General features: G+C 44.3%; 4 protein-coding genes across 5 annotated transcripts in view; 3 read left to right on the forward strand and 1 right to left on the reverse strand.

Annotated features, from left to right (window-relative positions):
* Positions 1-66: 66 nt before the first annotated feature.
* On the forward strand, positions 67-2,498 carry LOC131265515 (uncharacterized). The gene is made up of 2 exons (XM_058267790.1): positions 67-530; positions 592-2,498. Exons 1-2 carry the CDS (start codon positions 67-69, stop codon positions 1,985-1,987), a joined length of 1,860 nt encoding a protein of 619 aa, XP_058123773.1. The 3' UTR covers positions 1,988-2,498.
* A 5,871-nt stretch (positions 2,499-8,369) lies between these two features.
* On the forward strand, positions 8,370-11,013 carry LOC131263804 (purine nucleoside phosphorylase-like). Its single transcript, XM_058266063.1, has 3 exons — positions 8,370-8,539; positions 9,869-10,142; positions 10,264-11,013. The coding sequence occupies exons 1-3, from the start codon at positions 8,370-8,372 to the stop codon at positions 10,843-10,845; spliced, it is 1,026 nt and encodes a 341-aa protein (XP_058122046.1). The 3' UTR covers positions 10,846-11,013.
* A 1,544-nt stretch (positions 11,014-12,557) lies between these two features.
* On the forward strand, positions 12,558-15,641 carry LOC131264715 (purine nucleoside phosphorylase-like). Its single transcript, XM_058266984.1, has 3 exons — positions 12,558-12,676; positions 14,633-14,909; positions 14,965-15,641. Exons 1-3 carry the CDS (start codon positions 12,558-12,560, stop codon positions 15,547-15,549), a joined length of 981 nt encoding a protein of 326 aa, XP_058122967.1. The 3' UTR covers positions 15,550-15,641.
* Positions 15,642-18,203: 2,562 nt separating this feature from the next.
* The window catches only part of LOC131266509 (uncharacterized), a 66,051-nt gene continuing 56,897 nt past the window's right edge, over positions 18,204-27,357 (reverse strand). The window contains exons 7-13 of one of the 2 annotated variants that reach the window (XM_058269059.1): positions 27,220-27,317; positions 26,763-27,146; positions 24,530-24,583; positions 23,466-23,675; positions 21,634-22,774; positions 20,120-20,361; positions 18,204-20,044 (exon numbers count right to left, since the gene is read on the reverse strand). In XM_058269059.1, the coding sequence (XP_058125042.1) occupies positions 19,760-20,044; positions 20,120-20,361; positions 21,634-22,774; positions 23,466-23,675; positions 24,530-24,583; positions 26,763-27,146; positions 27,220-27,317 (2,414 nt within the window). In that variant the 3' untranslated portion in view covers positions 18,204-19,759. Of the gene's footprint in view, positions 20,045-20,119; positions 20,398-21,633; positions 22,775-23,465; positions 23,676-24,529; positions 24,584-26,762; positions 27,147-27,219; positions 27,318-27,357 lie in introns of both variants that reach the window. The other variant, XM_058269058.1, reaches the window with a different exon arrangement.

Below are 27,357 nucleotides of genomic sequence, written 5' to 3' on the forward strand. Positions count from 1 at the left end.
GATGCAAAACAATTAATCACGATCGCGACACCCGGTGCGTTGTTTCTAGTTTCTTCTCATAGTAGTATGCCCAATAGTGATTCGTCCGGTGGTATCTACTCCCCTCTTCCACAGGTAACACTGACCGACTCAGAAAGCGAAGCAGAGCTGCTGCGGCGTACGATTGCGGTCCGTCGGACAACGGAACAAACGTTCGGAGGAATTACTCTTGGTGGTGGTGGTGGTGGTGGTGTGACGACGACTATCATTATGAACGGCATAAAGGGATGCGCCGCGGCCGAGATGAGCTCCCCTTGTGGCACCGAGAACGGTGGAGCGGCTCTGTATGACGGTGGCTATCCTCCGAGCCCGAGCGATGTTGAGGACGCGAGCGGAGTATTCCACGTGGACGAGGCCGGTCCGATACCGGACCACAAAATGTCCTCACCCAGAAAGTGCTGCTTTGTGGCATCGCTAGTGGTGTGCTTTCTAGCGCTGATCGTTTTTCTTTGGGTGATTCCTTGTTCGGATGATTTGTCTTGCCCGGCCAGGTACGGAGGAGAATACTCTTCATGGTTGCTTAATCTAACCTCTGTTTTCGATATCCTACAGGGGAGAACGAGTGAAGACGCAAAACTGGATACGGAACTACGATAAGATTGAATTGAAAGGTGTGATAAACGTAGTCAAGGATGTTCATCGTAAAAGCAAGAACCTCGTCTTCATGTACCGTGGCGATAAGATGTTCCCAGAGTTTGACGATTCGTACCGCCGACGGAACGGGATCATTTCGCTGCTGGGCAGCTCCGGCAAGGTTGCTTGGTACGATCAGATGACTAATGAACCGAAGAGCATCGACTGCACGCTTTTAGACGCCGACCGAAGTGGCGCCCCAGACTGCCTGGTACTGGACGAGCACGGCCAGCTGGAGTGCATCGATCCGCTGTCCGGCGAGTGGCTTTGGCATGCGGAGGGCTACAATCGGCGCAGCAGTAGCGGGCGACAGAACGATATGCTCGACTTTCCCCTGCTCATCCCGGACGTCGATGGGGACGGCGTGTACGACCTCCTGTTCGTGACGAGCTCCAGCGAGACGAAGCACAACCGGTTGGTGATGATTTCCGGCCGGAAAGGGCTCACCATCGGTGACTCGTACGCCGTCAAGGAGTGCCTGTACGTACATAAACTGATGCTGGATGAAGAGTTGAACGTGAAGTTTAACTGCGTGCGCGAAAAGTCCGAGCAGCAGAAGGCCAAATCGCTGCCGGAACTTTATAAACTGATCCACCGAAAGGCCCTAGATATGCGCGTGGAGCACCTTACGCCTACCGTCCTGCCGCAGCACAAGTTCTTCGGTCAGCGGCGTAACACGGAGAAGCAGCGCACCCTCACCAACGTCGGTGGGAAGCAGTTGATGGTGGAGAATCGGGGCAAGTGTCCGGAGAACTGCTCCACCTCGGTACTCCTGACTGAAGAGGCTACCGGTGAGCTGCTGTGGAATATGTCCGGCCGACACCTGTACGGAATGCAACCGGTTGGATTGACATTTTCCAACTTTGGCTCCGACAACCGGTCCGCGGTTTACGGGTTCGTGATAAAGTTCTGGGAATGGAGCCAGCGCGATCCGGATAATCGAAGTTCACGCGTCCTAAAGGAGACCATCAAGCTGATCGTGTTCAATTCCACCTACATCAAGATCAAGAACACGAGCCAGAGCAATGTGATTCAGTTCTGTCGGGAACCGATCGGTGGAGGTGGTGACCCGGCGGAAGGACTTTGCCAGCCGGACCTAAACTATCAGGAAAACTCTCTGCTCATCGCCGACCTGGACGATGATGGTTCGCAGGAGTTGGTGTCATACTACTCGACGTTCGTGAAGTCGGCCACTGGAGACGCGGACGGCATGGGTGCCGGGGTGGGCGTCGGACCGGGTGCCACGATGAAGCTGAAGACGTACGTCCAGCTGCTTCGACTAGAGTCGGAATTGCCGAAGCTGTACGCGCTCTGATGGCGCTAAACACCGTTAAAGGAATGTTCTCCGACAAACAGAAGGGTTCCGGGTCATTAGCCCTTCGGTAACAATATTCCACTCATCCAAATCGATTGCAAACCGCAATGTGTGATCTCATACCAACGGTTCCAGTTTTATGATTCATTGTACTTTACCTTTGTCGATGTTACTTCATAGGATATCACTACGCTAGTCTCATAAATTTACATGTATATGAACACTAATGATAGTTATAGTGGTGGAATGTGTTAACATGTGCAGGATAATGATAGTAATTGGCGTTGGGATTCGTGTACTGGTGCTGTGACGCAAGCGACGCAACGAAGGATAGACTTTCCCAATCCTCGCACTCATCGGCATATGATAGCAGTAGAAAGCTAGTGACTATTATCACATGCACACACAACCAAAGGCACCGTGGCAAGCACACGCTTCTATTTTCATAGCCACACAATCAAAAGACATGGAAAAATGTAGTTTCTAAATAAAGATGAATAGTGCTCCACTAGGACCTAATGTTGAATACGACTGTGCAGGGACAGTGGTTAGCAAATGTTAATATAAATATGGAAGAAATTCTTAACTTAGTTTAGATTCTCATCTGACCTGAAAAAACGCTCTTAAGCACCACGTAAGATTTACGAAGCTCTTGGCGTAACTAGCACAACTTAAAAGTGAAGCACCCTTGTATTTACAACCTCCACGTAGGATTTGCTTTCGGTTAAAAAGAAATGCACATAAAACCATATAAGGTTAGGAGTCCATAAGGACATGTGCATAATTTTTAAAACGGGATTAGGGATATTTTTTTCTTCCTATTCGAGTCATATTTCACTAATTACGAAGCAGATAATTTAGGCCGTTAGAAGAAGATAAGAAGGCTGCTTTAGTTTTGTCTGTACACTTTTTTAGCTAACACCAATTAAAACGTTGTAAATCCCTGCAGTGCTGATAAAACATGTTTTTATCATGGTAATAACAAGATGTAGTGCACCGATAGGACTTTAAGCACATCGCAAGGCCGTGTTTTACTGGTGTGTTATTAGAACCATTTATAAATCGCCATATCTAAATGCAAATATTGTGTAGATGGCTTACCACCGCGCAGTCACTTTCACTCGTTATGGTTCTATCCTCTTAACCCTGGCGATTTAATCTCAGGATGTCAGAGCAATCGTAGTGAACGATGTAAGGCAGGGAAAAATCGAGGGACCCCCTTTCCGACAACGACGTCATTCCCTTAGTAATGCGTCATCCCTAGAAACTTTCTTAATAGGCTTGTTTACATCACATCGTGAATCGTTGCCCTCAAAGTGCTGAGAGATAGTGCAGAAATATGTTAATGTTTGCCATTACAACGTATACCCACACCGTTATTAATTTGTCTTAAATCATTTTTATTCGAGGTCAATTCTCCAACAGAATACTTGAAAAAACCCCTATTAAGATTAGTAGAATGTCTAAATAATACTCGCAAAAACACCACTAGAAACCGCCATAGCAACGTGATCGTGTCCCATGTTTTGATTAGCTCCGAGTCCCGTGACCAGCGCGTGATTAAACAGCATGTCGCTAAACTACATTCAGTACTAATTTCGGGAACAAACATCGGAAGAAAACAAATTGCCTGTTCCTCTTTTCCCTCATTCTTGCGATATTTTGATTGATATAATATTTTGATAAGCAGTCGTCATCTCTTTTCTTCTTGGCATAATGACCTGTTGGTCATGCCTGCCCGTTAAGGGCTTACGAGACTTGTTTCCCTGTTGTACGTGGATAGTCACTCCTCTCGTACAGGGGAGGGTCCGGTCTCGGTTGGGATTCGAACCCACGCCTTCGAAGTGGTGAGCCCCGGCGCTCATGGGCTGATTTTCTAACCGGCGCTACCGCTCGGCTGTCGCGGACCCCCATATACAGTCGTCATATCACTTCCAAATACATTGATGTTTGCTTACCGTTTATCCGATTAATGGTTTTCCGTGAAGATTTTCTACAATAAGATAAAAATGGCTGCTCTCTCTCACGCTGTATTTCACAGTCGGTTCAAGAGATCCTGATTGATGCACTCGTACGCGTAATGGGCCATATCGCGAACAACATGCAATCAGAAGAGGAGCAAGCAAAAAGGTAGTAAAAAGGAAGGACGAAGAAATTACTTCTAGGAATGTACTGACCGGGATTGTCCCATCCGCATCGATCACTGGAGCTGCACAGGGCTCGGTATACTTAATCTATTTTACAATGGAGATTACAAACAAAAACTACGCGCACAGTTCGGTATCAACAAGTCGCGAGACTGTAACGTGTTCGCATCCCAGCTTCCTGTAACCCAACCATCGGCTGATCCCACGTCTGTCCGTTTGCCGATTAGAGCTTCATCGCACGCACACAAACCTAGTGGACTCTACTTATCAGTGGAGTCGTCTGTACGGCAACTGTCGGTGGCCGTGATGCGGCTCGATTGCTGACGTAGGCACTGGGAAGCGTGGACACAGGGGTCTTCTCGGGCCTTCTGGTCCGATCGTTCGACGATGTTGTGTCGGTGGCAACTATACGAGCGGCCTGCAGCACACTTCTATCGAACCAGAACGACGGCGTGGGCCAGCGGAGCCTCGTGATCGGGAAGATTGTTTGTCGAATTCGAACACAGTTTCTACCGCTTTCCCGAACCCTTTTCCAGCTTGCACCTGAGTAATCGCTGCCCGTCTTCGCCTACAGATCCTCGCCGCCTATCTCGTACTTCGATCACTTTGTGGGCGGATGAGCTTTGTGTCGGTGTAATCGCAGCTAAATAAACAGCATGAACAACGAACAAAAAAAAAAAACAAGAAACACAAGCAACCCAACATACACTCACACATTGCTTCCTTCGTCGAATGATTAACCGATTTTTAAACACGATCGCGGATTCAGGTTCTAACTTTGATGGCCTTCTTATAAATAGCTGATCAATCGAGAAAGTGATTCCAATAATCCATTGATAATCGGACCGATCGTTTGCTCGGTTCTAGGGAAGTTTCATCCTCACTGGCAAGAAGATTTACAAGTGCAAATTGCATTGATTGAACGCAGCCGCTATCAAGTGCAAAATTCTACAAGTGTGATATAATTATTAGGAATTGAGTGAAATTTATTTGAGTGAAACAGATATTCGAGAAGGGTAACAATGACTGCCTTCGTCAACGATAGCAAACAAGGTGTCAGCCGAATGTGAGTAGTATTATATAAAAACAGTTTAAGTTAGATGCACAATGTCTTGAGCTCAGCTATAAGTACCGGAAGAAAGTTGGAAGACAAATCATTAGAAAGTTCAAAATAATGCGGAGAAAGTGGGAAGATATCGGTGCAATGTACGTAATTGATGTACTTTACACTTGGGGCAATTTATTTCATTGCAAATTAGTTTTCCGCACTCGCCTTGTATGTCCTTGCAGTCAAATCAATTGCCGCTACATTTGCAACCCATATAACCATCAATCATCGTGTCGTTCTTCCGCTATATCTCGGGCCTCGACAAATTGTCGTTTCTTAGACTTGAATCGATGCACTTGATGGAGGGCTGGTTTTTTGCTGCGATGCTGTAATAAACACCCGCCCGGACAGCATCGTCTTCCACTCCATCCGACCCGCCGTCCGCTATTTAACAAGGCCAATCATGGTCATTTTCTTGGACGCGCCCGCTTCTACAATGCGCACAAAACCTAGCCACCGCGGAGGGCTTGGCAACGTATGACCATGCACCGTCGTAATGTATCGCCCTTTTTGAACCGAATCGCACAAGCGAAACGCTGTAAGTGCTGGAAGCCGGACGAAAGGAGATGCATTCCACTAACCAGTTCCGCATCCATACGAGGGATACAATTGTGACATCGTACGTCAATAGGGAAGTGGAGAAGTTTCTCGCTGGATGGCGGCTCATATGGCTGTCTCCGGGGGCTTCGGCCCAAAAACATTACCACTATTGACCGTTACGAAAACATAAGAGAGTTTATAAACAAATTAAGTCTCCGCGGGTCGCTATCAGCGGGTTCAACATTCTGGAACAGTCTGTCGTACGCTAAACCAAATCCTCACGCCAGAGGTACGTCTGACATGTTTGCGTTGGCACTGCAATCAACGCAAATCATAATATTACTCTCTTGACCTCTAGCTTGCTTTAGAAAATGTTTACGAGTATGGAGTATGGTTGGTAACGGAAAGGTTCATGTGATCTTCCATGAGAAAAGTTATCTCAACGGCAAAACGATGTTTTTAAAATGACTAAGAAGATTTGAAAGATGACCTTAGTCTATCTAAGCGAAAATCAATGCAGTAATTGATGCGCACTAGATCGTAAAACACTCGTAGTTGTTTGATTGTGCTTGGACTTAATAAATAACGCGATGAAAAACACTTCCATAACGACCCCCTGGTTAGGGATCTATTTACCGACGCGCCACACCTAATCAGTCGATCAGACGCCACGACCGATAAGAGCGAAAGGGTATTCGTTGGCAAGGGCTGCCTAGTAGCCTGCATAATAGCTTTATTTTCCACAACTTGATCCTCGTTGCTTCGTCTAGTAGGCCTTTTTATAGTAGGGCAAAATGATGCAGCTTCCCATACTAATTCCACGTGATTTTCTTTAACGAGTGCAAGCATTTGGCATGTGAGTTTGTACCATATTTCTTCCCTCAACCACCCGCCATTGGGAGCTAATGTTAGGGACACTACAATTTGAAGAACCTGCGTTTAGCCTTGACCTGGCTACAGGGAAGGATCGGATCGACATCCTGTGTCCTTCATTCTACCGACAAGCGCAGATAATCAATGGAGCCGCTTATTTGTTTTGAGTACGTGACGTCATCCCGGCTCGGGGCAAAACATGTTGTTTTGTCGACGCTCCTTCGCTGAAGTGCCGTACTATTTACGAATGAACCGATGATCTAGCCGAGATGTTGGTTTGCAGTAAAACGGGAACACATATTTTCGCAGAATCTTGCTCTGGGACCTAGATTATGGACGAGTTTTTAATGGCTTGTTGTTTTTCGTTCGCAATAAGCTGAGAGGTCCTGCGGGTTCTACGTCTACGATCGGGTTGGGATTTCCGCATACCGCTTATGAGTGCTAGGGCCAGCAAAAATGTCACCCCGGTTCGTAATGTCCATACGTACAAGATTTTTCTCACTCCTGCGACAAAGCGACGGCGAGTCGTAGGCTCACAGTAGGGGAAAGGAATCTGATTAGTCGACACCATCGTCATCGTTGATTGCATTCTTGCGGCACCTCAGGGGTTCGCAAAACATGCCTGCAAGCAGAACAAAGACCATTTAATTTACCAGAACTTATGACGTATATAGCTTCAGGCAGTGGGTGCTCCACCAGTTCGTTCGTTTACGCATCAGCAGCGGTGTTTTCAGCAAACTCGTTCATGCCGAAAGGTGGGGTTCGGTGGAGCTGAAAAAAATACTTTCGCGCCGCAGACATGCCAGAACCGGCGGGGCCTTTGTGGCGTGTGGCTAAAATGACGTTGGACCGTTTAAATTATTCAATGTAATATCACTTCCTGGACTGCCACGCGTCTGCTCTACTTGCGAATAACTGAATGTACGAATGGAGTTTGTACTAAAAGTTAGTACTAGCGCGCCTCCATTGCTACCGAGTACACTGTAAAGTGGTCTGGTCATATTTAAAATTAATTATAACCCTCGCTACCCTCACCCCATGCCGTCCGTTCACCATCCGTTCCTACTTGGCTGTGTTCCGATGTTGTCTTCTCGATCGATCCCGAGGCCTGTAGGTTATGTTTTGTTCTCACCCGCCGGCCTCCGCACCTTATGTTTATTGCAATCAACACAACATTCACCTCCCTACCCTCCGGCTCATCATCTCACATTGATCTTCCATCACCACCTCCCCACCACCACCAACACAATCTCGAACCGTAGCGAACGCATCGATGGCGCGCGCACTCGTAATCAGTGCTCTGGAAGCTTTCCTTTTTGGTCTCAGTCGAGCTTTTATGCCATCGACAACGTCGTGCGACCGGTCAGTACCAGTCCAAGTGCGACAGTGGACGGTTCGCAGTTACAGGAAGCACTAAATCTAGCGACATCACAGTAGTCGTCGCTTTGTCTCATTCGAAAAACGTCATTCAATCGTACCGAGTCGGTTGGCATTTGTTCTGTGTCCCAAGAAAAAAAAGCATTTTGTTGATTTAGTGACAAGTTGTGTGTCTATAAAAAAAATTTGAACATTTGAATACGAGAAATTGACCGTTTCGTGGCAGTGAAAATATTTACTTGCTAAAACGGTTGCAAGTGTTGAAAGCAGTTTTTGTTTTAAAATTTGGAAACCATATCGAAAAGTTCCACAACTGACTGAATCAAAACTACCGAAGATGAGCAAGTTTAGCAACATGCAAAACGGAACGTCGAAAAACGGCGTTACCAACGGTCATCACCAAAATGGCCATTCGGTCGCCGACCGGAATGGTGATACTACGGTCGATTACCGGCCCCAGTGCAACGGTGGACCATTCCATATGCCTCGCAGTTCGGAGCACTCTGGGTAAGTTACTTGTGCCGGGGAGTTTGTGACATACGGTGTGTCAACAGAAATGTCCACAAATGGCTTCCTCGGCGGTGTCATTTTCACCGAACTGGCAACAAACTGGAAAGCCGCAGGTGAACGCGTAGGCAAAATCCATTGGAAAACATGCAAGTGCATGGAAAACATGCAAACGAAATAGTTTCGAAGATGCCAGTTGTTTACGTACGCTGATTGCCTTCTAAACAAGATGGGACATTGATATTCCGCTTTTGGAAAATTATACTCTCCTTTAACAAATTATGGTTTGAAGAATTGCTTGCGGTTGGCGCAATGGTCTCGTATTTTGAATAATATTTTTCTTTACCGTCCTGCCGGGTAATCAATTGAACACACAAACCGTTGGGCATTCTACGTCACGCGTATGTTTTGACTAACATATTCTTATCGCAAGACAGAGCAATGGAATCAACAAAAATACTATTGCGCTTCAATGGAACCGGCCCGGTCGAACATTCCACTTTAGGGCACAGGCATAAATCTGTCAACGACCCTCGGTAGGTCTCGGTAAAGCTTGCTACGGCGCAGAATTGGAAATGGGTCCAGAACCGTGCAAAACCACCTTCGAATCCTATTGGTTCTTATCAGCATGTAGACAATGTCTCGAGCCCATCGTCATGGGACGTAAACAGTTCTGGAAAAATGGGAATGTCCTAAATCATACGATTCGGGACGTCGGCGGTAGGTGTGTTCGTACGTTTGTTGTTAGGTTGACTACAGACTGACCGTGGATCGGTACAATCCCGGCGACTCGGCAAATGGGGATCGTGCCCCCATAGTTCTGGGTCATCGCAGGTCAGCTGTGAGATTGGTGGCACATTTTCACTCCACATCATCAACCAACCGACGCCGTTGCCATCCGTGGTAAGAATGCAGCCGCACAGGCTCTGGAAATGCAGGGCAGCCAGCTGGCTCGGTTGCGAAATTTTGCGCTCCTTCTGTGGCGGCATTTCTGATAACGAATGACAGTACGTAATTACTCGTGGAGAAGCCCTGGGGCTATCAGGAACAGGTTAACTTCAGGTGGAGGAAAAGATTGTTTAGCCAACAAAAGTTGCCGTTGGGCAGAAAGGGTGCCAATTTGGAGTAATTTAGTTGATTGTGGTCTTCGATGGTCGTTAGGTGAAAGGTACAGAAACGTGGTTACAAAATGCTATAATTGAAGATGTCCGTCATTCATAACACATAATAGTTCTAGGCTCTATTCTTCTGTATCTCTAGCAATTCTCGGTTCTGTCATACGCCGTCACTAACCAATGCTATGTTCATTTTTCAACCATTGCTATACAGGTACACCTATGACACTCTGCAGGAAATTGCCAAGTTCCTCATGGACCGTACTGAGCTCCGTCCCAAAGTGGGCATCATTTGCGGTTCGGGCTTGGGAACGCTGGCGGATCAGCTGACCGATGTGGACAGTTTTGACTACGAGACGATACCACACTTCCCCGTGTCGACGGTCGCGGGCCACGTTGGACGGCTCGTGTTCGGTTATCTTGCCGGTGTACCGGTCGTCTGTATGCAGGGTCGCTTCCACCATTACGAAGGATACCCATTGGCCAAGGTAAGCAGAACAGAAGGTGTTTCCTGTTACGTAGATAGTAAAGTGTTCAAGCCTCACTTTGTAGGCTTAAGCTGAAGGTGATTCATGAAACCTCACGAATGTCTTTTGCTTGTTTCTGCAGTGCTCGATGCCGGTCCGGGTGATGCATCTGATCGGCTGCACTCATCTGATCGCGACGAATGCGGCCGGTGGCGCTAACCCAAAGTTCCGCGTCGGCGACATCATGCTCATCCGGGATCACATCAATCTGATGGGTTTCGCCGGCAACAACCCGCTGCAGGGACCGAACGATGAGCGTTTCGGGCCGCGATTCTTCGGCATGGCCAACACCTACGAACCGAAGCTGGTGCAGAAGGCGAAGGAGATCGGCCGTCAGATCGGCATCGAAAACGAGCTGCGTGAGGGAGTTTACACGTGCCTGGGTGGACCGAACTTCGAAACCGTCGCCGAGGTGAAGATGCTGGCCATGCTCGGTGTGGACGCGATCGGTATGTCGACCGTCCACGAGATCATCACCGCCCGCCATTGCGGCATGACCTGCTTCGCCTTCAGCCTCATCACGAACATGTGCACGATGAGCTACGACGAGGAGGAGGAACACTGCCACGACAGTATTGTCGGCGTAGGCAAGAACCGGGAGAAGACGCTCGGCGAGTTCGTCAGTCGCATCGTCAAGCATATCCACTGCGAGGCAAAGAAGTAACCGGAGGAGCGCCGGAAGTGATCGCCAGATTTATGAACCTTTTGTACAACTCGTTCATTAGCTCTTAAATGGCGCATTTTAACTAGAATAATCAATTTACTACTAGCGGACGGGGGCAGACGAGAATAAGTGCAATGTTAGGTATAAGTAGTGATAATTCAAGCATGAGCATTTTTTGGATGTCGATATATTTTACCTATTTTTTATATTCGTTGAATAGAAATAAAATTCCTTCAAAATGGCAAAGCCCTTTAAAAGATTTACTCCATTTGCTTTTACTTATAGAATGAATTAAGTCTCTTTTCACTTAGTAGCGTGAAATCTTTTAAAATAAAAATGTATAGATGTATCAACTCGTCCATCTTAGAATCAATTACTGATATATCAACAACTTCAATTCAATTCCATTCCGACCGGGCTTCTGACTCTGCTTGACTATGACCCCCAAATGGAATGCTATGCAAAAACTCACACGCACATGTTTCCATACATACTCACTTACAATTGCAGTGCCCCAACAGTGGCCTTTGCTCTGGGTTGGCGCTTATATTCCGGGGTGTAGACGTTTATGTTGCACGCCCGGCAACACTCCAAAGAGCTGCGCGAGGGTACCGCGAGCATAATCAACCCAATCGCCATCAGCACCAATTGCCACTGATGAGGCCAGTAAATTGCGTTTACGCGAAACGTTCGCTAAAGATGCTGAATTGATTCAAACGCTCGACAAAACTGACGCGGTGCGGTTAGGATGAAAAGAAATTTTACGAGGCACCAACACTCTGCTATGTACTTTTGGTTGATCCAATAGAACTTTTAACCATTTCCTGCGAATAATCAAGTATAGATTATGAATGTTTCGTTTCTTTTCAGTGTAAAGTCACCGGAAAGCAAGCGTCCTTAAATTATAGCAGTTTTATAGCATATTAGCTTTGACACCACGGTTGAAGGTGTCTCCGCTATACGGTACTAAACCGATTCAAAGTGTCTCCGCTTATAACGGTTGTTTTTTATAGAATAAGATCTTGTACTAAACAGTGGTTTATAATTGCTGTAAACTGTTGGTTATTTTTCGAAATCGAACAGGCTTTATTTATATTTTTTGTGCTAGGTTAAATTTTGAATCACTTTGATTTATTTGATTTCCTGTGTGCGTTCAAATTCGCAGTAAAATTATCAGTGCCTTAATTCCATTATTCCTATCACACCAGAACAGGAAACAATACCGATCTCTAAGATACTTACGTTCTGACTGTCGACATTGTCTAGAACTCCATTGCACAACTGAACATTTAAATCAATTAACCGACAGACGCTTTACTTTTAAAGGCCTTATCACGCCGACCGACAAATGAAACGCTACTTCAGACTTCTTACCCGCGCCGGTGTTCAAAGAGAACGCCACAGCTCATCCATTCGTCAATCTCTCGACGGATGACAAACCCTCCCCGGGACATATGGCGCGCGTGTAAAGTTTATGCTGATAGCGCACACGATTTAGTTGCATTCGATCGGTCGGCACGAGCGGTTCGTAGAAAATCTCGGCGAGCTTCAAAGGCCGCGTGTGTGTCAGTTTGGTGGAAATCACTGAGGATTATTGTTGTAGGAAATTTCAAAACAGGATATTTTTTTTAAATCTAAACAGTGGGGAAAACGGACCAAAATTTAAAAAGTTCTTTGCGAGTTCCAAACAGACCCCCGGTAAAAGAACAAAAATGAATGTGAACGAAGGATCTTTGAACGGAAGTGCAAACGGAGTGACAAGTGAAACTGGAGCGAAATCAGCTAGCAAAAGATCAAATGGCCTGTGCAATCCAGTGAAAGAGAATTCTAGGTAATATAGATCATATATAAAAGGTGGTGAAAAAGATTAACCCATAACAAAACCTACAGCTATAAGAGTGTCAAATTTAAACCACTATGAGGCACCATTCCTTAGAAAGGAAACTGGTTGTCATGGTCTGATACAAATAGATGATGCATGGAGCCTGCGTAACGGTTTAGCCCTAAAACCGGATGGAAACGCTGCATCGCCGACCCCTACTCGCTGCTAACGTTCGAACGCTGGGCTAGGGCAAGGTCAGCGTGCTTGCATTACCATAAATAATGATGCCCCAAACCTGCACCTTGCGGCGACTGTTCCACTGGCTGTACTTTCTCTTTCCGGTGGGGAGGGACATGTGTGTGTGTGTGATTTTATGAGCTCAAATGCGTGTGATAACTGCTGTGTTGATTGTCGGAACGTGCGCATGTGATCAGATATGCTGAGATCAGCTGTGAAAAGTATCGAGTTTCACGGACAAAAAAGTCGGGAAACTCCCGATCAGCTACACATACACAAAAGGTTGATCTTTCAACTTCAGTTCTGTTTAGTTCATCAACCGTTTTTCTAGCCAGGTTCCGCTTTGGGTCTTTGTTCCAACATCATTACTAAATGAAGTACATTTGAATATTTTCCGAACTATTAAACTAACATTTTTCTCGATTCAGTTGCGATAGTTTTTAAAAACAATGGTTTGCCTAAACAGGATTATCCTTTTTGTTATATTATTATAATATCTTCTTCCTTTTTGCTTAAACAAATGTATTTTTCTAAGGTCTTTTAGCTAAACTTCTAAATCGAGAGAGTTTTTTCATCAGTATTGCAGAAAAAACATTTCACCAAAAGATATGATTATTTAGTAATGTACGTAGGGAGCTATAATAATCGCTACTTCGGTTTCAAAACTCTTTTCTTCACTCATTGCCTGTTTTAAGATTCGATTCTGTTAAGTTTGATTGAAATTCCCTCAACGAGTTGGTATCAAAGTTCCAATCTCATCAAATCACTATATAGTTTTTCATTACAGACAAGTTTTACAAATTATCATGTTTATATATAAAAATATATTGATGAGCTACGGTTAGAATTTCGTAATCGCAAGTACTTTTTTCAAATACAACTGGAAATGAAGCAAATTAAAGTTTGAACAATACCTTCGAAAAGTTTTTAACAAAGTAAAATATTTTTGTGCACTAATTTAACTCTAAGCCGAAAGATTCTTCCCCAAGCACATTGGTTCATTTTTTGTACAGTCCTCTTGTATCATTTTTTTTTATACTATTCCATCTTTCGATGAGTTTCGTGAAAATGATAGGCAGCGAAGAGCAATCATCACATATTAATTTTCGGTCAGAATTCTAGTCATTTAATTTTAGAGAAGTCAGTAACGATTGAAAAAATGAGAAATTGAAGTATCAGAAAATTAAAGGATTTCTAAATAACTTTATTTCAATGATTTCGAATCGTTTTTCCAGCATCAAATTACAAAATTGAGAACGGTTAATATTAACGCTTCTTTGCCTGCCAACGAATGCGAAAAGTTGTCTCTTTTTATTTACACATTTCAGCGTTTGTTTCACCTATCTTGTTCCAATCAGAAACAAAGAAATGGATATTCAAACGTTTAAGCCCCCCACACAGAGTTGCGAAAGAAGATCAGCTGGTCTAAGATTCTTGCTTGAATCACTAAACAAGCTTCATGCATAATTCCACCCAGTTTGTTCCGTTCCGTACACGCGCCAGATGCCACCTGACTTCCATCCATTGAAACTACCTTCAGTCCCTTCGAGGGAGTTTGAGTACGATTTGCCGATACGATCGTGTGTGGGACGCGTGCGGCTCGTTTTTTTTTCTTTCTGCTCGTGAAACGTGTCACTAACAATAATTAAAACCGTCAAGAAAAATTGCTGGCTAAACAGTGTTGATTCATTTATTTTTTTTTTCGTTTCCTTCGCCACCCCTCCTTAGCTATGGCAGCTACGAGATGGTGCAGGAAATCGCCACTTACCTGCTGGAGCGCACGCGCATCCGACCCCGGTGTGGCATCATCTGCGGTTCGGGGCTCGGCTGTCTGGCCGACCAGCTGACCGAGGTGGACAGTTTCGACTACGACGCGATACCGCACTTCCCCGTGTCGACCGTGGCCGGCCACCGGGGTCGGCTGGTGTTTGGGCGGCTGGGTGATGTGCCGGTCGTCTGCATGCAGGGTCGCTTTCATTACTACGAAGGATACTCACTGGCGAAGGTACGTTCAACAACGACCCGACTGCAGACCATTTCAACCTTACCCGCTCTTCCAGTGCTCGATGCCGGTCCGGGTGATGAGGCTGGTCGGTTGTACTCATCTGATCGCGACGAATGCGGCCGGAGCCATCAACAGTCAGTACCGAGTTGGCGACATCATGCTCATCCGGGATCACGTCAATCTGATGGGTTTCGCCGGCAACTGTCCGCTGCTGGGGCCAAACGACGATCGCTTCGGTCCACGCTTTCTCGGTATGGCTAAAGCGTACGAACCGGAGTTGTTGGCGGTGGCCAAGCAGATCGCCCTCCGAATGCCCGGAATGAACGAGATTCTCCGGGAAGGAGTGTACTGCTGCGTCGGTGGACCGAACTTCGAAACCGTTGCCGAGGGTCGACTGCTAGAGCTGCTCGGCGTGGACGCGATCGGTATGTCGACCGTGCACGAGATCATCACCGCCCGCCATTGCGGCATGACCTGCTTCGCTTTTAGCCTCATCACGAACATGTGCACGATGAGCTACGACGAGGAGGAGGAACACTGCCACGAAACGTTCGTCGACGTTGGCCGTCAGCTGGAGGGCCGCATCTGCGAGCTGGTAACGCGTGTCGCCGCCTCTATCGGGGACAGTGAGTCGACATAGACATAACTCATACGTGTTCCTCACCTCACTGCATTTCGAAAAGACAAAACAACAATCAAACTGTACCGAACATAAAACAAATAAAAGTCCAACACGACACACCACCCGTTTTCCATTTAACTACATTCGTTTTGGTTGTTGTATTTGTATAGCTGTTTGTCACGGTTTCCTTTGAATTTATTTTATAATATTAGATTTATCGTTAGGTTCTCCGCTTTCAAAGAATACGGTGCCGATAATCGGTATGTTCGTTTACAGTGTGTTATTCGTTTCCTTTGCGCTTTGTGTGTTTAATGTAATGTTTTCCACCTTCATGAGTATATGTTTCGGTACTTCTTCCTTCTTTTGGATAGTATGTACGTGTCTTCCATCTAAATCGTTGACCGTTGATACTATCCCGATATTCAAAAAGTGATGCTTCTTCATTTATATGTGTTCTTTGTTAGTCCGATTTCTTATTTATCATATGATTAGATCAGGGAGGGATGCATTTTTAATATTCTTAATTCTTTTTTTCCTTTTTTGTTGACTTTGGTGTCGAAATATGAGCCATTTTTTTTATGTTTCATGTGTGTTCCAACTGTGGTTGTTTGTAATTCGTCCTTATTTCATAATTTTTGCTCTTTGATCTCATTTTTTTATAATGGATTTCTTCGTATGTTTCTGCTCTGTGCGTCGATTGATTTCCTACAGTAGATTTTGAAATGTATTTAATTCGAAGAAATGGATTGGCGAACAGGTTGAGGTTTTTTTTACTAACATTCGTTTAGCGTGGCTACTCTCCAAATGCCCAAAACGTTCCGAAGTTCGGTCGGTAAATTGGAATGCAAATCTAAAACTGGCCAACCGAGCAATTGCGTTCGTACCTAATCTACTGAAGCAGGTTTGGTTTCTTTATGAGGGTTTCTTCCTGCCGTTTAATATTTTTCGAGTAATGATTGTGAATGAACCTATATTCTTCACAAAGTTACAATTATTTCCCCACGGTTTGCCATTATTACCATTCAGTACAAGTTTTGTTTTGCATTTATCGACAGAACAGTTAGAATTGGGATTAAGAAAAGAGTAAAAGTATTCGCTTCTTATAACGTACCATATTCCTGGGAGGTTTTCCTGTGTCATTGTTTTTTTTTCTTTTACATTTGTTTTTTTTCTCCTTCTTTTTGTTACATTTGTCCCACCATTTGCAATTAATATCAACTGAGCATTTGTGTAGATATTGGTTCTTGGTATTAATTTATTTCCCCTGCCTGATGGCCTTGTTTTGATTCCACTGTGGACCTAACTTGCACTGTGGACCAACGGACACATGTAATCCCTAAGGAGCCTAAACGAGAGGGTACCGTTCATTACGTTTAATATTGGTAGTGGAGTAAAACTGGTTCAAAAGGTTAATACAAAAAATTGGACAACTGTGTATGAGGGTTTTTATATGTTTCTTTTCTGTTTGCAATAATTCCTATCCCTGTCTTCTAGGTTTTGTTGTTGTTTGTTTTGTTGCTCTATTTTATCATTCCGTTGTGATTTTGGCGGTGGAGGTTATGTCTAAATTTGATTTTCGCAACTTCGCTCGTTTTTCATATTTCGATCGAATGTAGTTTTTTTCACTGGCGTAAAATACCAAATAAATAAGAGTATGATTTACCGTAATAGTTTGCCACAACGCTCACTATAAGTTTAACAGACGCTCGCACGTGGCAGAAAATGCACAATATAAAGACCGGGTGTGCATCGTAACACAAATATCACTGGTGGAAATGGAGCTGCACGAACTGTAAAACAACGCGCAGAATAAATGATTAGCGCGCTGACAAAGGAAATCAAACAAAATATACACACAGACACACTCCGGGTACCGGCGGCATTTTATGCTAAGGCCATCGGGAGGGTGGCCCTTGGCTTTGGGAAGATTAGCGGATGAACAATGCGCAGGAAACACGAACGTACAACCGTCACCAACCTGCCACGCATCAGCACGCCACTACCGAATCAAACCTATCCCGGGGGCTTTTGCGCTCCGAAGTATGTTGTGTTTGGTAGCTGATTATTTTCAAATCATTTCATCGGCGATCGACAGGCGCGAGAACCAGACTAGATGAAAGACTAGACCGAGTTCCTCCAAGGCGAATGCGTCAGACAAACGGTCGACTGGGCCATTTTTTCGTAACGAATAAAAACGACGCCACGCCGTACTGCCAGGTTCGGTTGGCGAATGTTCGAATTTTTTGTTGTGCTTGTCGTTCACAATCGAAATATTGAACCCACTCCGTGTCGTAAGGTTAATGTGTGTTTCGGCTCCGACGCTCGATAGGGCGGGCCTCCGGGGTCGTTAAATTTGGCTAGTTGCGCAATGCTGTTTCTTTGCCGCAGCAGTGACCGAAGAATGAATTAATCTTTTACAATATGTGGGGCCAGAACCTCGCTGAAGAATTTGAAAAGCATTCAGCAAACGAAAAAGCGAAAAGAACTTGATCAACGGACAATCACAGGTAAATTATTACAATAAACAATGAACAATAAACAAGATTGGAGTAAAAAACATAAGCGAATCACATTAATAAATCTAAATTGTTAAAAACTAATGAGGCGAAAGAAGATAAAAAGTAAAAGAAAAATTTAAACAAGAAGGAACAAAAACAAAAATGAACATGTTTGATTGTTTGATTTATTACGTGGTTTTCTCACTATACGTAGCATCCACAGTTGAGTCATCCATCAACTTTAGGGTGTCTGTTCCAGCGCTATTGATTTTTCATTGATACATAATTTCCGCCATCTATCAGCTTCGTTTTTTTTTTACCGTAGACTTGCTTTTGTTCACTTTCGCTTACCGTTTAACTATTCTAGTTTTCTACAATGCTGCGCGGGCCATTTCCCAGGTAACGGATTCTAATGAAAGTGAACAGTTTGGTTTGATCAGTATGTGTATGTTTGTTGGGTTTTTTCTTCGATCATCTCTCTTTCTCTCTTTCTCTGTCTTGTACAATGTCTAGTACCTTAAGCAGTATCGTAGTTATGGTTACGGGCACCAATAATTCGAAGCCTTTACAGTCGTACGCTGTCGTCTTTCGCTTACTAGATCCTTATGACACTTAGACCACTTCTGTGTATGTGTGTGTGTTGTGTTTACTTAACTTGGGGTTTTCTATCTTGTGATCGCTTGACGATCCAGCTCCTATCGTTCACCTTAGAAATAATCATTTGTGATTTACGCAAATACTACCTCAACTATAGTTTAAATTTCTGCTTTCCGTGCCTGGAAAACATCCGTCGTAAAAAAACAGGAATTGCGAAAAAGGTTCGTTCAATTTTGCACAAAAAAGCGCCTACCAGTCCGTCAATTGTTGTTTATGGTTTACTTTATATGTTTATAATAGCTACCTTCATTTCGGCATACGTCTCTCCACGTACACCACACATCGTACAGATTTGCCACCTTGGGGGTGGTTTGCATCACTTTCATAACTTACATACTTATTGCGATGACCGCAGGCGTGACTTCAGGTTAATTATTTAAATAAATAAATTATAGCCAACACACACAAAGAAAGAGGAAAGAGAACAAACAAATGAGGTTTACAACGACAGCTTAAATAATTGTTTCTATAGCAAAAAAAAAAACAAATGCTCACTCCATACCGGTAGAAAACACTAAAGGAAATATTCTCCTGTTGCAAACCTAAACATGGTCCTAATGCGAATTATCGTAGGAAAAAAAAAGTTTAGAAACTATTTTAGTTTTAATTTTAGGTATTCTTCAGTTTCCCTTAATTATCAGGAAAGAAACGAACGAGAAGAGAAGGCTTGATTGATTGATTAAAACTTATGTTTATATCCTGGCGATCCTTACCACTAGTACGCTTTGTAGTGTCCTCTTGCATACACGCTCGTTCAGACTCGTCCCTAACAATTACATAAACACGTACATACATGTCACACACACACACACACCACCAATTTCCTTTTGTTGTCTATTTTTCAAGCGTTCGTCACACAATATCGCATTTGTGATCGTGATTCTTCCTGGCTTCTCGATCGTTTCGGTTCTTCGGCAATCGCAGGCACGATCGCTTTCGTTTGTTCGTTAAGGTACTATTTCTTTCCCCCTCTGAATACCATTCTCAACCGAGCTTCACTAACTTTCGTCACATAAATGCAATATCAAACACGGTCCAGTCTGGCCCGAGGAGTGTGAATCTCCTTGCTACTACTACTTCTGTAGGCGTTTTTTCTGTTCCTTTTCGGCCTTCTTCTCCGCCTTCTTGAACAGTTTCTCACGCTCGCGACGTTCTTTTTCGTTCTGCTTGCGCTCCTTCTCGTTCAACCTGCGCAACTCCTTGATGTTGCGCTTTAGCAGCTTCTTATCGTCCCCACCCACGTTGAGGATCTTAAAGTCGGGCTTGTCGAGCTGCAGCAGCGCACCACCTTCGACCGCGTGCTGCATGAAGGCCGGTATATGGTGATCCAACCCGATTCCCAGCAACCATTGGCACACCTGTTGATAACAATAATTCATTAATTCATACTTTAGTGTTCATCAACGCAATGCCTCATCAATGTCAAGTCGTACCTGTTCATTAGACCACTCCTCGACGGGACCATTCTTCCACTGGTGTGTTTCGCGGATACGATCGCTGGAAAAGCTCGACGTCGAGCCGGAAAGATCGAGAGTACGGCTCGGAGAGTAAGCACCGGGGGACGTGGACCCACTGGAGGCGCTCGATGGCGAAGGGGGACCCTGCGATCCTGCCGCCGGACCACTTGCGTGTCCTTGCTGCTGCTGCTGTTGCTGCTGCCAAGGGCCGTTTCCGCCTGGAGGAGATAAATTTTGTGGAAGTATGTTTTTCACTGCGGATGAGACGGAGAGAAAGAAGAGAAAGCCAAGAAAAAAAAGAAAACACCAAAAGAAGCTACCATTATCTTTTGGCTCTTGACTACACACACACACACAAAACACGCACGCATATATAAGAAGGAAGCTGAATCTTAAGATCTGGAGCGAGCCTATTTTTACATTTTGTCACCAACATGTCGCGGTTGACATAAATCAGTTTATAAAATGTAGCCCGTGCAACGCGAGACCAGTAACGTACCTAATCCTGTTTCAATATGATGGTGAACAATTCCTGATTAAGTTTTGTTATAAAAACCAATTCAATTCGATTCGATTTGTTACACAAAATCAGTGACAAATTAGCGAAGCAATCATGATGGATTTAACAATCTAGGGCGTGACGATTTTTTGCTGTAAATTTAAAAAAAATATTTCTCATGTTTGCATTACAATATTCCGACAAATCCCACAACTACGATGGAGTACGAATTATTCAGATGGAGTCCGAATTAACAGATTGTATACCGGTTTGTCCATCAAAACCAAATTTTAATAGATGCGGATTACACATCAAACACCATTTTCCAATGACGTTTAAAGATGCCCAATCAAAAGACATCGATTTGTTATCGAAGTTTATCGATACGCTGATGGACTCAACGGTATCCTAATCCCTACTCACAAAAAACAGTATAAACTGCGTATAACTATTTCATTTCATTTACTACAGTTTCTCACTCAGGACCGGACAAAGATAAAGTGGCGATAGCTGACCGATTGCTATCGATTAGTTCAATACTGTAACGTTAACTAATTTCTTGTTATTTGTTTCTGAAACCTAACATACACTAAAAGGCATCGTTTGAAGCTCGCGAACACCCATTTTACGTTTTCGCTCAACTGCGAAGAGAGAAAACTGCTGCTTGCTAGCCGTCGCTGACAGCCACATCGGTTTGAGTAAAAACGTTAAATGGGTGTTCGCGTGCTTCAAACGATGCCTTTTAGTATAATAACCTTCCCGTTACTGTCGGATTTATCTGAATATTTTGACGCAAACATAAGAAATAATTTTCTTGAATTTACTGCAAAAACTTCACGCACCATGCATAATGGATTATGAATACAGAATTTGAAATGAAAATCAAATAACTAAAGAATCTCCATAGCGATACATCACTGATAATAACACATTTAACTTACTAGAACAAAGGTATAACAAAAGGCACACCGTTAATGGAACGACACATTACCTTTCGGTTGCGCTTCATTGACGGCCTTCTTGATTTCCACCAGCAGGCTCTGTGAAAGTGAGGCCGCCGGACTCATGTGGCGCTGCTGCTGTAGCAGATGCTGCTGCTGTTGGTTGATTTCCGAGTAGTCGTCGCTCGAGTCACGAGACGAACCATCGTCGACGAGACCACCGGCCGCACCGGAACCACGTCGACCACCTTCGCGCTCCGCCAGCCGCTCCTTCAGCTGCTCGGCCAGCAACGGTGGTGTTATGCCCTTTAGGCCTTTCGGTCGTCGGCTCGGATACATCCAGCTATCGCTCGACAGTCCACTGTCCTTCAGCTTGTCGGTCGATGAACCGAGATCACTGTCGTACGATGAGGCGTTCAGGTCGGAGCCGTAGCTCGAGTTGAGCTTCCCATTGTCCGACCCGGCGGCGTTTCGGTAGATGTTCGGAATTGTCGTGTGCTGCAGCTGCTCGACTGGTCCCCCTGTGGCATGGCCAACGGAACTCCGATCCTTGTTCACCTGCGCGTACACCGGGGGCGCCATATCATCACCCTTCAGTGTTGCCACCTTCCGATTAACGATCTGAGGTGTACTGTACAGCCCACTGTACTCGTGCGATCCACCGGTAGTGCCAGTATTTGTCATGCCATCCTCCTCCTCTTCGCTCTCGTCCAGCGCGCAATCCGATCCGCTATTGCTGTGGCTTCGCTTTCCTGGTAAGTTTCGCTTCGCCAGCCCACCACGTGCCACCAGGTCACTCTTGCCCTTGTTGAGCGAATTGTCTAGTAACTCGTGCTGCGGCACAGCCACATCCAGATCGTCGTCCTTCGCGGGCGGTATCTTGCGCTCGACGGTCGCCGTCTTACCGTCCTCTCCCTCACCGTCGGGCGAGAGATCGCTGAATTCGGTGTCCGAAAAGTCGGTCTCCAGCTTCTGGAAGACAGGCTTCGGTGGCTGGCGGCGGCTCATCTGAGGTGTCAGCTTGAGGCTAGTGCTGTCGTACGGTAGGATAACCGGAAAACCGGCTTTACGTTGGGTTTCCTGCAACTCCTGCTCGAGGCTTATAACACGATCCTTCAACTTTTTCACCAGCGCGTTGTACTCGGTGTCTTTTTCTTGCAGGTGCTGCACATAATACTCCTGGAACTGGATCTGCAACATCAAAGGGACACGATAAAAAAAGAATAAGAAAGAAAAGAATATGTGGTGGAATAAGAGATAGGTTGGTGAGAATTGGATAAGCTCATTTTATTCCTAACAAAATTGATTAAACACTCGATTTGAAAACCTCGTTAAAGTAAAACTGTGAAAGTTTTTTGGAAACAATCATCCAAATTAATGAAAGAATACTCGAATCAGTTAATCTTTTTATTTGGGTATTTTTCTAGTGATTTTTCTAGTGCAAACTGACTCAGAATAAGTGGGTGAGTAAATTCTTCGCAATGAGTGAACTGATTCAATTCACCAAGATAGTGTATTTTGGCTCAGTAATGATTTGACTGAGTGGGAATCATTTGACTCAGTTAGAATGTTTTGGCTAAGGGAGAACGATGTAGCTCACAAAGGTTAAATTTTTCAACACGTGAAATAGTCAAATCATTCTCAATGAGCCAAATCATTTTCACTGAGTCAAATCATTCTAAATGAGTGAAATCATTTTCACTGGCCCAAATCATTCGCACGGAGCCAAATCATATTCAACGAGTCAAATCATTCTCACTGAGCGGTATCATTCTGGGTGACTTAAAGAATTGACTCTTTATTCCAATTCACTCACTCTCGATTGACTTACGTCACTGAATCGTTATTTTGATCACTAGTATTTTCCTTAATTCGCACTTACCATATCTTTCTCCCGATGCTGAAAGTCACGCAGTATCTTCTTCACACGGCTGTACTTTTTCTCCAGCACCAGGTACTGGGCCTGCGACTGTTGCAGCATGTTCTGATAATTGTTAGCCTCTTTCTTGATGTTGGCCAGCTCCCGCTCCGTTTGCTTCATGCGCTCGTTCAGCAGCTCCGCCTCGTTGCAGGTCTGCTGGTATTTAATGAGCTAATGCGCGCGCGCGCGTCCGTGAGTTTGCGGGGCAGCACATGCAAGGGTGTCACAGGAAGAAAACACGGCGCGGTGCGAAGCGGATGATGGGAGGGTTTAGGGATACAGGGCAAAAGGATACAGGGAAGAACGAAAAAAAAGGCCATTAGTATTGTCCATTCGGGCGGGAATAGAATGCTCTTAACGCACTTTCACCCAGAAAGATCGCTCATTTGCTGTGTGCGCTATAGTTATTATTCCTGGTTAATGATTTTGTTAGCAAATAGTTTGCCAGAGTAGTGCAAACGGAAGCATTCAGTCGTTTTACATTTTTATAGTTACATTTGCTGTTCGGTATTTACAAATTTATTCAGATCATAGAGAACAGAAGAAATCCATATCGAATGGACTCTGTGTGGCGCAATAAATAGATCTTTATAGTGACTTAAATTTTATCTCGAAACAGTGAAAAGTAGCATGAAAAAGGGGGTGTAAAGATCGTTTGTGAAGAAAGAGCGTAAGGTGAGTGATAAATGTGGAATCAGAAAACGATGCACACACACGCACACGGTAAACAGGGTGAAGGATTTAGCTGGTTACAACGGGCTAAAGGCATACAGAAAGGTTTTGTTTGTTTTGCACATGGTTCACTCGCACACGCACACATGGCGGCCGCCTGGCACAGCAGTAGTGAACATTGAGCTGAGTAGTGCTGAGAGATGCGTTAGTTTATGTCCTTGTCCCAAAAATATAGAAGATATAAAATTAAGACCAACCCTCCTTCACCTTCAATTGATCGTATATTTAGAAATTAAAATAGTAGAAATAAAACAAACCAACGTAAGATGTACAAGTACCATTTAGAAACTTACCTGTTGCTTCAGGTTCAGAATGTCGCCCTCATGCAGTGCAATGGTTTTAAGGTTCTGGAGAGTTTTCAAAACATAGTTTGTGTTGGTTGGTGGTTCGATTCATTGCAATCATTCAATTCCACCGGGGGAAGAGCCGGGTGTTTTTTTGTATTTACGATACGTTGGTAGTAGTTGTGGTAATTTGTTTGTTTGGTGGGTTGATAATAATAGGGTGGGCCGTAAATAAGTTGAATTTGCAACGCATTTGTTGGAAAGTAGAAGTGATTTAGCGAAACAATGTTCAAGTGGATGAACAAAACGAAATCCCATTTTCATGTTTTCAAATTGTGAACGCAATAACAAAATGGCCGGGTGGATGGTTATCAAAATTTGGGGCGAGCGTGTTCAGGGGAGTGAGTGATTTGTTGGTTGAGTTGGTTGGCAGTGACAAAGAAGATACAGATGCATTCGTGTGACGGGTTTGGAAAGAAAGAAAAGAAATTGGGAAATGTTCCGATAAAAACATGTTTGTTACTTTTAACATTATTTTTGTTTTTTTGAAAACCGTTCAACAAAAACAGCATAATAATCGATTGGAGTTCAAATTGTATGATGTTTCATCGATACTATTGTTACTGTACAGCTACGGAGAGGAACGACGTTTGCTACTTTATGAAACTACAGGAAGCTTCAACAAACATTCTCAAAAAAGGTAGGAGGTCAAAATTGCTAATCATCAATTGTTTTGGGTTAACGCGAAAAAAAAGAGTAAACCAATCTAAAGGACCTTTTACAAAGACAAAACTTTGAAAATTGTAATACGAAAAAAGTGTTGCCAATAAGTTAAAAGATGCCACCAAAAATGATTCATCATGCTTTTATGAATGCATTCCGTGGATAAAGCAAACGCCGAAGGAAGAACGCTAAAGCGACACATGCACACACTGTTGTTCTTACCGTCTTAATGGAAAGAGTATAAGGAATGTAAGAGACAAAACTCTTGCAAGCCGTTAGGATATCCAGCACGTCCGGTCTCCGTGTTCCTGGGGAGTTTTCGGTTTCAGTCTTAAAAGCTATGAAGCCAGAAACTCATAAACCATTGTGCAAATCATAGATGCTAACTATGTTGACCTTTCTGACTCAGCATTCATAACGAAAGCGAACAAAGCATAAAACAACGAACAAGTGACAGATAATGTAAAATAGTAGAAAAGATTTAGAACAAATACAGAAAAGCAAAAACATCTTTTAAGCAACAAGTGACACAGTATAACGTTCACTTTGTGTTTGTGTAGCAGAGAGACGAAGAAACAAATTCTACTGTTCTAAAAGTTTCTAGTCTAGTAAAAACAACATCTATATTTGAAAAAAAAAAAAATATTTCGCTGGAAGCACTATGGAACGAGACTTTACCGCTTTATGCTGCACAGACAAATGGCCATTCCCAAAACATGGTTAGACGGCATGATGTGTGATGCATAATTTAAGAAGGAAAAAGAACGAAATAGAAAAGAACAAACCGGTTAACGGTAAACGGAATGCAACATGTCAATAACTTTAACTCGGAAATCGCTAAACGGAAAAGATTTTCTTGTGGAAGACCAAACAGTAGCTGTTGTGCATCGAATAAGTCGAAAGAAGGTACGTAACGTAACGAATGGCAAGGCAAACGAAGTGGGAATGTAAAAGTGGCCATTCATTGCACATGTTGATTGATAGTTAGAGGAGAAATAGTTACTCATACTAAAGATTAAACAGTCCTAATGGAAGCCGGCATGGTGATACGAACGCACCGGTTTTAAAACGGGTTTGATTGGAAAGTATTTTTAAGTTTCTATGAATACAATAGCTTTTTAACGATATTATGTTGTCATACCGAATATAATATGGATAGAGGAAAAGCGTTCTGCGAACAACAAATCTAGAAAGGAAACAACAGCAAACATAAAAACTGCCGGGCGTTGGCAGAAAAACTGTTTACGGCACAGCTTGCCTCTCGAATCGATGGACATTTAAAGCAGTTGTTGTTTTGTGGGTTTTGTTTTCTAAAGGACCAACATAGCGGGAAAGAAAAACAAATACGCCAAAACTATACGACAAAATTCGATGCCAATGTGAAACAGGCTTGAAACGACAGAACATGATTAATGGTATGGTAACGCAATGGTAACGGTCTCTACGGATGAGGAAAGGGAATTGAACTAGGAAAGGATGCACGAAAGGACGCGTGCTAGCTTCAAAACGACCCTCTTACCTCCTGCAGGATACGACGCAGCGATTCCACATCACTGCTTCGGGCGGCCTCCGTTTCGAACAGTGATTCGGCCGCGTTCGTCGTCGGACTGACCGGCCCCTCGGAGACGCTCGAGTTGGCCGACACCGGTAGTGTACTATCCTCGGAGATTTCCGTGTTCCGGCGAATGTAATCCTCCAGCTGTCGCTTGACGCGTTCCTCCTTCTCTCGGTCGGCCTGAAGGCTCTGGCGGATCAGCTGAGCAACCTCCGAGTTTTCAGGATCCCGCTCACGACCGATCTGGAACCGTACCAGACCGGATGTGTTGCGCAGGACGGATGCCGCGTACGCCTGCGTTACACCGACTAGACTTTTACCGTCGACTTCGATGATCTGATCATTAACCTGTAGAGAAGAGGATCATCAGAGATCTATGTCGGAGTAGCTCCCCAATCAGGGTATCGGCAGGTCCACTAACCTGTATTCTACCATCACGTGCGGCGGCTCCATTATCGGTTATGGTTTTTACGAAAATGCCCAACTTTTCCAAACCAGCGTCTGCGCCAACACCCATTCCTGCAAATAGGAGCGATCGATGCGTTGAATAAAAAAGATA

The sequence above is a fragment of the Anopheles coustani genome, chromosome 2 (assembly GCF_943734705.1).
Source record: "Anopheles coustani chromosome 2, idAnoCousDA_361_x.2, whole genome shotgun sequence".
Classification (NCBI taxonomy): domain Eukaryota; kingdom Metazoa; phylum Arthropoda; class Insecta; order Diptera; family Culicidae; genus Anopheles; species Anopheles coustani.

Excerpts from the sequence above, each read along its gene's own strand:
- LOC131265515 (XM_058267790.1), top strand. The coding sequence starts at position 67 with ATGCCCAATAGTGATTCGTCCGGTGGTATCTACTCCCCTCTTCCACAG. Across the intron at positions 531-591 it reads GATTTGTCTTGCCCGGCCAG|GGGAGAACGAGTGAAGACGC; the intron begins GTACGGAGGAGA and ends GATATCCTACAG.
- LOC131263804 (XM_058266063.1), top strand. The coding sequence starts at position 8,370 with ATGAGCAAGTTTAGCAACATGCAAAACGGAACGTCGAAAAACGGCGTT. Across the intron at positions 8,540-9,868 it reads CGCAGTTCGGAGCACTCTGG|GTACACCTATGACACTCTGC; the intron begins GTAAGTTACTTG and ends ATTGCTATACAG. Across the intron at positions 10,143-10,263 it reads AAGGATACCCATTGGCCAAG|TGCTCGATGCCGGTCCGGGT; the intron begins GTAAGCAGAACA and ends TTGTTTCTGCAG.
- LOC131264715 (XM_058266984.1), top strand. The coding sequence starts at position 12,558 with ATGAATGTGAACGAAGGATCTTTGAACGGAAGTGCAAACGGAGTGACA. Across the intron at positions 12,677-14,632 it reads CCAGTGAAAGAGAATTCTAG|CTATGGCAGCTACGAGATGG; the intron begins GTAATATAGATC and ends ACCCCTCCTTAG. Across the intron at positions 14,910-14,964 it reads AAGGATACTCACTGGCGAAG|TGCTCGATGCCGGTCCGGGT; the intron begins GTACGTTCAACA and ends CCGCTCTTCCAG.